The 10,464-nt window shown below is 39.6% G+C and overlaps 1 protein-coding gene across 1 annotated transcript; it reads right to left on the reverse strand.

The window, feature by feature from the left end:
• Positions 1-7,828, reverse strand: LGALS1 (galectin 1). The gene is made up of 4 exons (XM_081332006.1): positions 7,722-7,828; positions 5,364-5,443; positions 1,227-1,398; positions 1-216 (listed from the first exon to the last, which is right to left on the reverse strand). Exons 1-4 carry the CDS (start codon positions 7,725-7,727, stop codon positions 70-72), a joined length of 405 nt encoding a protein of 134 aa, XP_081188132.1. The 5' UTR covers positions 7,728-7,828; the 3' UTR covers positions 1-69.
• Positions 7,829-10,464: the final 2,636 nt, after the last annotated feature.

Here is a 10,464-nt window from a genome sequence, read left to right on the forward strand (position 1 = left end):
CAGAATTCAGTTGCATTTATTTTGTTGCCTTATTAAGCAAAGAAGGTGAGCAGGACAGGAGGAGATTGTTTAAACTAGTGAGAGGACTTTGAAACACAATTCTCCTTCTGTGCAGATATAGTCAATGGTTTCCAAACCACTGTTATTGGGAAACTTGATCTGATGGTTGCCAGGCAATGTAATAGTCACTTCTTTTTTGTCATTTGTGAACAAGATCTGGAAAGAAAACAAAAACAGGTGGAGTGAAATATAGAGTTCAGCAGAAGAGACAGCATCCATTTAATTAGCCTAATAATAATGAATAATAAGTTGGGAAGCAGTTGGGTAGGTGAAAGAATTGCCAAAGAAGATCTGACTAATGATTGGTAATTTCATAAAGCTTTTGAGCCTTTAATTATATGATGGATAAACGTTCTATAATACAAGGTTGGAGAATATAGTCTTCCAAATGTAACAGAATCCAGTTCCCATTAGTCTCATCCAATATGGCCAGTGATCAAGAATGCTGGGAAGTGCACAGGTTCTTAATTTCCTCTTCATTAGCTACAACAGACTTACATAATTTGAGTTCTTCATATATGAAGGGCCTCCATAATCCTTAAAAAATTATTCATTGTCACTAGAAAGAGCTAGTTGAACAAGTTAAGGAAATAAACTGCTCGCAAGAGCTGCCCATCACAAAAACCTTCAAGAGCTTCAGTTGGTACTATCAAAGGAGTAATTAAAGGAGCTACTAGAGGAGTATTAGAAGGACTGTTAGATGAATAATGTCTAAATTAGTCTCTAGGTGTATTGGAATAGAATGCTGATAAGACACTGGCTGGGACAATTGGTATTTTCATCAAACACATGCAGAGTTAGTGTTGGGGAAAGCTGCTCCTTATGTTGTGATAGTTTCTCATACCATTCTTAATGGATTTAACAGAAGACCTTCAGAAAGTGAAAAGGATAAGATTCATTATCAGTTTGGATAAGAACAAGTTTAGTTAGGAATTCCAGCTTCAAAATAGTTTGCTTAAATGCATAAGATGTATGTAGCTCTTAGCCAGCGTTTTTCAAATTAGGCAACGTTTGTGGTCTTTAATGCCTAGAATTTCTGTTAGCTGGGGAATTCTGGGGGTTGAAATCCACACATCTTAAAATGGCCAAATTTGAAAACACTGCTCTAAGTTTGCCAAGCACGCACACATGCATTTTGTCTCTTCTTGCGCATGGTCAAGTCTCACCTCAGTAGGGCTACCCTCCTGGAAAGGGAAGTTGCTCTCCCTGAGTTCTTTCCCCCATTGCCCATTGATCCTGGAATTGCACACGATGGTTCTTATGTCTCCATGAGCATCAAAACGTGCATTGAGGTGCAAAATAATATTGTCTTTGTCTTTGCCAAGATTTATTGCAAAACTGTGATGGATGGAAAAAAAATATGGTAAGATCCTTGTGCAGGAAGAATAACAGAAATAGATTAATTTATGGCATTTATATCCCGCTCTTCCAAAATCATTGAAACCAAAATATTTCCAGGGCAATTTACTAGAGCGTAAAACAAATTACTGCCAGCAGTATTTAATACAGTGTCCTGCATTTAAGCTTTATGAATTTATCACAAAGGTTTATCATTATGTTAGTAAGCAGCATTCTAATGGGTTGTGTGAAAAATAGTGGCAATATGTGCATGAAGTATTTACCTGGCACTCTTACTTATCCATACTTTATTAACCCAATTTTTTGGCTCACACAAGACAGACATCTGCTTTCTGAACTAAACACAAGATAGGAGCATGAGCAGAGAATTTATGATTTCATGCAAAGATAATAGGAAACAAAGAAACAAGGCAGGGAGCTGAATGGCTCATCTCTTCCAATGTACAAAATCAGAGAAAGGTTTACATCTCAAATTTCATGGGACAGTCAAGTTACTGATCTATGGAAAATCACAAGAAAAACAACTTTGGGAACAATTGTGTCACTCTTTCTCAGGATCTGTCCCCACTTGTACCTAAACATGGCATAAACATAGATGATGGCATCTTTTTCCTGCCCTGTCCGCATGAAATCCCCATGGACTTTTCCCCTGTCCATCAATGAGACAGACTTGAAGTCATGTTTCTCTCCCCCCCACTCTCTCTCTCTGTGTGTGTGTGTGTGTGTGTGTGTGTAGTTGATAGCTCCAAATGCACTGGCCTTGTGCACAGGCCTTAAGAACTGGCTCACCATCCCTTACTTTGGAGCAATGTTTCTCAATCTTGGACACTTTTAAGATATGGACTTCAATTCCCAGAATTCCCCAGCCAGCATTCTTGGAGTTGAAGTCCACATATCTTAAAGTGGCCAAGGTTGAAAAACCTCTGCTTTGGAGAGAAACAGAGGCAGGATGGGGATCATCAATGGGAATGGAAAATTTCATGCTGGCAATTTCACACTAACTTCAGGATGGGTGGGAACTCTGCAACATGGTAATGGGGAAAATTCATCCACTGCCAATTCCAACCTTCTCCACCCCAGTTTGCAGACTGGCAGCTGCCTCGCCTTACCCCTAAGCTGAAACAGTCATACATCAATGTTCTTGCTCAAGCATCTTTCCCAAAGAAGATCAGTTTTCTTGACTTTAATTAGTATCATCTGTCTCTTCCAGGGAATCTTCCCTGCCTTTGGGGTGCAATTGGGAGATGTCTGAGCCAAATAATGGAATGATTTTATTACAAGTAAGGGAAGAGTTGGGGCATGTTGATCTTCAGAATATCTGTCTCAGTGACAAAATACAGACTCCCCCAAGAGGGTCTGCAGATGCCTAATACACTCCCCACCAACACTGATGGTTCTTGCCAGACGGTATTACAATTCCCTTTAACTAGAAGTGATGGGAGCTTAAAAGCAGCACAATCTGGAAGTCACCTGCTTGGGTAAGTCCATTGTGTAGCATCATTTTCATAATATCCTGCAATTTTTCTCTTTCAAATTGTACCTTTTTGCAGTGTGAATTCCTTTTTTTCTTAAGTAGACTTCAATGACTAGATTTTAGTTATAATTTGTACTTCTTCAATATATTTTAAGGGGGAATATTCCTATCTGTATGTTACCATTTTTTGGCAAGATATATTTTCCTGCCTAGACCTGCTCTTCCTCTACAGACCTATCACCCACTTTTGCTTTCATGCCAAGCCAAACATTAAGGATTGATTGGAAATTACTAAGTGGTGCTGATCAAGCAGTTTTTTCCCAAGAAAAGTCTCCAGTTCCTTTCCTGACATTGGTGAGAACTGGAAGAGCAAGCATACAGTTTTAAAACTTTTTAGAGCCATATGTAAGAGCTGTTGGTGTAGTGACTAAAGCATCAGGCTGGAAACTGTAAAGTCATGAGTTCTAACTCCGTCTTGGGCCAGCTAATTATCCTTGGGTTAATCACTTTCTCTTGGCCCTAGGAAGGAAGCAATAGCAATCCACTTTTAAAAAAACCTTGCCAAGAAAACTGCAGAGATGGTCCAGGCCAGGGGTAGGCAACCTTGGCTCTTTTATGACTCGTGGACTTCAACTCCCAGAATTCCTGAGCCAGCATGGCTGGCTCAGGAAATCTGGGAGTTGAAGTCCACGAGTCATAAAAGAGTCAAGGTTGCCTACCCCTGGTCCAGGCAGTCTCTAAGATTGAATAGAAGGGAAAAAACAAGGCCTATGTAGTAGTCAAACATCCATTTCTGCAAAAAACAAAATAAAAAAACAACTCCAATAGTCAAATGCCAGGGTTGTTGTTTTTTTTAAAATCAAGTTAATTTTTCTGAACTTTATGAAAAAAGTCTTTATGCATCTCCCACAATTCCTAGCTTGAATGACATTTGAACATGCTGGCTTGAGCTGTTGAGCTGTGATCCAACACATCTGGAAGACATTTGGCTGAGGAATGCCACAGTATGAGCCAACAAATGGACAAACACGAGTCTCTAAAAATGGAGACTCAAATTGAAAACTACAGTCGAAAGAGCGTATGTACAGTTTTCAAATCATCTTACCCTTTCTTTTAGAAGACTACCAAACACAGATTACTGTGTGCAGTGAATAGAGGAGAGGCACATTCTAAGAGGAGACAGAAGGCAGACAGACAGTAGGACTGCTGCCCAACAGCTGGTTTTATTTAGTTTCTTGGCAGGAGTAGCAGAGAGCAGGGAGGACATGTTCAGATATGAGTCACTGGAAAATGTTACAGTGGCATTAACCCTTTTCTAGCAAATTGTCCATGGAGATTCTCAATCATCCAGATCATGGTTGTCCCAAAGATTTTTTTTCCCCCAAAAGATGTTTGGAAAAGACAACTTTGGAATCTTTTCTAGCAAGTATTTTGCTCCTTTTAGAGTAAGAGGAGGAAAGAAGCAACATGATTCTTCTGTTTTGTTACTGAGAACTACTAAGTTCTTCCTCCTACTCTCATAGGTCCAAGACTGTACTTTATTTCACTGGAGAATATATCAGTGTAGAGCAGGGGTGTCAAACTCAATTTCATGGAGGGCCGCATCAGCATTGCGGTTGCCCTCAGGGGGCTGGGTGGGTGTGGCCTGGGTGGGCGTGGCCTGCTGGATGGGCATGGCTAAAGTGCGTATGGCCTACTGGGTGGGCGTGGCCAGCTCTACATCGTTCGCATCAAGGGTGCCTATGGGGGCCTGGGCAGGAGTGGGACAGATCTGAGGGTCTCTGGCAGGAGGAGGGTCTCTGGGCCAGGGCCAAGGCAGTGGGGGCCGTTCCCTCACTGTTTCCAGGATGGCTCTGCAGGCCGCATGAAACCACTTCGCGGGCCGGATCTGGCCCCCGGCCTTGTGTTTGACATGTCTGGTGTAGAGAGTCAGGAATATGATCTTGATAGAAATATGCAAGAATCATTATATAAACAAAGAGGGCTGAAACACTATTTAAGTCTCAGAAAGCAAGGTAACATCCAGAAGTAACTCAGGCAATCTCATCCCTGATTCACTGGGATACAAGAAAGAGGGAAATAAAGCACATCAGGTGTTCAAGATTCCAGTATTATATCCCATCTCAATAAAGTATAGCTCTAATTTAATGTGGAGTTCATTTTCTGGCCTGGCTTCCTGATGGGATTGGCAATCTGACAAGTACAAAGAAATTTCTGTATGTTACTTAAACCATAGTTCCCAGGCATTTTGGAAGAAGCCATTATGGTTAATTCAGCTTTTAACAATCTGGCATCTTCCAGTTGTGTTAGATATAAACTCTTACTGTATATTGGAATTAAATGGAATTAAATAAATAAAATAAATATTGGCCATCACCTGGTGGAAAAAGCTTATATGAACCAATACAAGGTTCTACTACACACGATTCTAAATATGTTCCAAATTATCTTACTAATGATGCCAACTTACCTTTTAGCTCCTGGTAGAACATCACCTTTCACGGACACCTTCTGGCCAGGTGCAATGCTCAGGTTAGTACAAACTATTCCCTAGAAAAGGAATTCCAAAAGCATTTAGTGAGTTGTTTGTGTAGCTTCCTTGGTAGAAAAGGTAAAATGGAATCTACATCCATTGTTGGCTTCAAATAACCCACTGCTGTTGGGTTATTTGAAGCCAACAATTTGCTGCACTGATAGAAGATTTTACCCAGTGTTACCAGTTCAGAGAATCATTCCAGAAGGGATTGCAATACTCTCACCTTGGCCAACAACAATGGGATCAAATGTATAACATCTCTAGAGGCTCACTGGTTGGGAAAGGTATTCTAAGCAAATAAAACTGGTACAAAGTTAATTGAATTAGCAGAAATATGGAATATCAGGCATTTCCCCTATAATGTGTCCTGATATGTTTTGTTCCTAGATTAGGACACATAGCAAAGTGGTCCACTAACCAAATGCAAATTTATACTGATACTTTCGAGCTAATCCAAATAATGTTTGGTCAGAACAGCAATAGGAATGATATTTCTGCATAAATCAGAAGGTTATTTCTCATCGGACTGTACATTATTAGGCGGAAGGATTTCTAATCTGCACTATTTTTACATAAAATTCCTGGAAATTAGTTATTCCATATTAGCATGGCACATTAAGATGTTATCTTTTAAGTAGACGGCTCTGCTGGGAATGAAAAAAGAATCATATAATTGGAATATTTGTTGCTATTGACAGTAAAAAAAAATCCTCCTTTTCCCTTCCGCTATTAAACATAACAGTAGCTATAACTTTGACCAAATGCTCTAGCATTGTGTGCTTCTGGACAGCTGCATTAAGACAACCATGACACGAAAGAACTTCATCTGAGATTTTCATCTTGTTCTCTCTGAGCTGGCATTCTTCCACTCCCAGAGCATCATTACTGCAGCCTCATCCTGCTTTTTTCTATCCTGCCAAACCTAACAGAGCCGAGAGGAGTGAGACAAGAACCAGGCTGAGTCATACGATGCCAGCCGCCTTTTCTCTTGCTCCATGCTGAATTTCACAATTGGAAAGGCCGTGAAAATGGCAGAGAAGTGCTTTAAGCCCATAGCCCTCTTCTGCAAGGAAGTGAAGCTCCTGCACATTTGACTGTGTGTGCCAGGGATTTTGGAGAGGGGAAGAGGTGTTTTGACATCACCATTTGATAGTTAACTTCTGCACAGGGAGAAGGGCGGTATATAAATGTTATTAAATTAAATTAAATTAAATAACTGGAAGCTTGTGAAAAACCTCAAAAGTAAAAGATGGCAACGTGAACAATGAAAGCTTCCTTTATGGAAAGATGGCTAAGTTCAGACTCCTATCACATTGATCCCGATGCGATGTTCTTCGGGAAAACTGTTCTCAATCCCCATCTGCTATTCAGAGAAATGGCTACAAAAGTCTTTGGGGTACGTTTAAGAGATTAAAATTGGCAAAGTATGTTTTATGAAGATGCAAGAGAAATCCTAGTTTTTCTGATGTTCTACAGTTTTTTTATGAAGCAGCCAAAACAGAACTCAAGCAATATTCCTTCCTGAAACTGAACTAAAAAAAAATGGAAAAAGATTCATTTGGGTTTCTTTTTTGTGGTAAAAGTTAAGTTGCCCATAAAAGAGAGAAAATGATATATAACGTGAAGAAAGACCTAATAGGACAACGCCCCTGCAAGTCTATGCCAGCCTGAGCCACACCAAGTTGCCCCAAGACTTTGAACATTCCTGTTATTTATCCCCCCTAATAGATGTCTTCAGTGCCTTCAGATTTGTGGATTTAAAATCATGCTAGATTTATATAATAATAATGAGATTACAGAGTCTGCAAAACTGAGGCTTCCGTCAGCAGCTTTTTCCCCCAGCAGTTTTCTGCAGCTACTGCAAAACTGGGAGAAAGCTGATAGGATGAGAGAATAGGGAGAAAAAGATTGTTAAGCTGAAGCAAAACTAAGCCAGACTTCCAAGAACTTTTCCCAAACAAATGAGAAAATTACAATAACCTCATAGCTAGTCAATCCTTCAGAAACCTTATACTAGATAAAAGGCTGTTAGGAGACCACACATTCTATGTACCTTTTTTTTTGGCCAATTTCACCTTTCACTGTAGTATTACTACAATGACAGCTTTTAGGAAAAATCAATCAGCCAGCTCAAAATCAAGATCCCCTCTCCAGAAGGATCAGGGTAGATTAGGGTATCCTGTCTCTGTTTCCAACAGCAGGAAGGCAAGGTACCCTAATCTAATTTGAATGTCTGGCTTCAACAATAGCCAGCATCCTTAAGCATCATACATCCCTGTCCCATAAACTCACAGGCATGGCTCTGTTCCTTGTTCCTGCAGCTCACGGAGAAGATTCTACACAGAGATGAAGGGAACTATGATGCCACTCCCTTGCTTTTAAATACTCTGCAACTGAGGGAATTATACACTCCACCAACCAATAGAAGAGCAGCAGTGAATGATGGCTGGAAGGATTATCAAGGCAGTTGTTTGTGGGGGATGTGGCAATGTGGCATAGTGTTTTTCCCCCCTTTTCATTATGCATTGAGGCCAATGGAAAATACTTTTACCGTACAAAAAGAGGGTTTTATTGTCCAAGATCTCTCACTTCCCCAGTTTAAACTGAGTAGTTGGCAGGCACTTCTAGGTCTCTCTATTGAAAAAGCCTATAGAGACCATAGCCAAAAGATTCAGAGATATTTGAATAAATGGCTTTATTAAAAAAGAAGCGGGGGAAGCTTGAACCAGAATCGTTGAATTAACCTATTGTTAAGGCATGATTCTTATGTCTAACTCAAGATACTCTTGTCCAACAACAGTGATGGGCACACATTTATTATTAGATTGTTTTGTTGTCCGACTTTCTTCCAAATGGAGATTTTATCCTAATGCTTTACTCTTACCTGTCATATCTCCAGGGTGAGACAGAAATATAGTTGATTTTGATGTCAGGAAGGATTGCAATGTGTTTTTCCTTAACCAGAATGATTCTATTTTAGAATATTTTGTGGATTATTTTCTTGGTCCTTCCGGTCATTCTTCCCACGAAAAGAGAACATAACCATCAACAGTTAATATGACTAGGCTGAAATCTTATGATCTGTGGGAGGACTTACCAGGGATCATAAGATGTTTTGCATTTCCCCCCTGAGGCTGAAGAAAGAATGGGGAATTTGGTATTGAAAAATCCTTCTGTAAAATTTCAAAACCATATCTTTGTCACACCAGAAAATCTAACATTGGGAAGGATCAAAAGAAGGTTTACAGAGTGAGGCTGTAGAAATGCAACATGCTAGTTGAAAATACTAAAAGTTGCAAATTTATTACATTTGAAGGACATGGGGTTAAGTACTGTACCTAGGCTACTTTATTTAGGCCTCTATTTTTCTTTCTGACATTAATTGCCAGTACTTCATAGCATTTCTCCCATCTTTCCAAGCTGCAAGGATGTTCTAGGCATCACAGTGACAAAATGAGCTTGCAACTTTTTATCAACACTTAATGCTTTAGGAAAGCCAGAGAGAGAGGGAGCCATGAATGGATGTTCACACTGAAAGATGTATGTATCCTGTAGCAAAAAACAAAAAACAAAAACAGGCTATATTATGTAGTATAAAAAACAAACTAAAACAAACAGTAAACCCCACACTCACTTGCACTAAGGATGTAACATACCGTAGTTGGGTAATAAAAAGCCTGCAAGCAAATAACCAATCTAAGAGAACAAAAAGCATTCCACAGATCAATCCTGAGCTACAGATACTCTCTTCTAGTCAAACAAGTCGTATTACCCAGCAAAGAGTAGAATCATTATCTTGGCTTTGTCACTTTGGTAGGTCATCCATCATGCTTGCTACAACTTTTTTGTTTAATTTTTAATTGATCCACCGTAAAGTCATCTGATAAGAGCTCAGGTAGGGTCCAATGCTGCCAAAAGGCAAGGTGGGAAGCTCATTAAATTGGGGTTCCTTGAATTGTTTAGACAAGTGACCAACTTTCAGATCTAATCTAATCCCTTAAGTGGGTGTGGCTTGGTGATAATCCAGCTGGTTTCGGATGGAGTTAACAGAAGAATTGAATACAAAGGCAAAAACTTTTCAGCAATTTCTGCAGAAGCTGAGAATGACCAGTTTTTGATATAGTTTGCCAATTGTGAGTCATGGCACCAAAAAAAGACTTTTTCAAGTGGAGGATAGGGGGTGGGGAGAATAAGTTCTTTGAAGAATTAAATCTGCAGAGTAAAGAAAAATAAAGCCAGAGGCAAAACGTCTGTTTCTGTGGCTTGTGGTTTTGCTTGTATTTTCAACTCAAGGCAGCTGAAGTCCTTCCATGAGTTTCAGAACAAACGGTTCTCCTTTGCTCTACAATACCAGCTTATGCTTGCTTGTGGAAATTGTATTAATGGTTCTCATATTAGCATTCTCATGGTACTCCAAAATTTAATGCATTGATGATATAATAAGTGCAAAGATAAGAGACAGTTGCAGAGGGTGAATGCTATATCTAGAAAGTGTGGGGGTATCTTCTCTCCCAAGCACTTTTCAGCAAAAAAAAAACACTTATCCATTTCCAGGGTATTAGAGCTGATCTAGCCTTATAAATATAACTTACAATGGAGGGATGGGTAGCTGCTGGCCTTTGTTTTCTATACTTTAGAGCTAGGTTATCTACTTTTCTGTGGTCCTGCGGCATCCTTAGTGCTCTTTAAGCTTGGTTGTTTCCTTGCAGATGTTTCATTACCCCAGTAGATAACATATTCAGTGCAGCAGCATCAAGTTTTTCTGTAGTCTTTTTAACTCAGCGGACATGATTTTAATGCACTCCCCATTTTCCCTTCTACCCTCTGGTGCAAACATACAGGAAAAGAGGGCTATTAATCTTTCAATAAGCTTCTTTTAGTTTTTTGTTTCTTTTTTATTATTAAGTTTTATTCATTTATATAACATAAAACGTGAAAATACAAAAGCAGGGGACAACGGTAGAAAAAGGGAAAACAAAAAAGGTGTGAAGAAATGGGGGGAAAGAAACAAAAGGCACTGACTTCAGACTCTCTC

Source organism: Vipera berus (genome assembly GCF_964194415.1).
Source record: "Vipera berus genome assembly, chromosome: 6".
Taxonomy (NCBI): Eukaryota; Metazoa; Chordata; class Lepidosauria; order Squamata; family Viperidae; genus Vipera; species Vipera berus.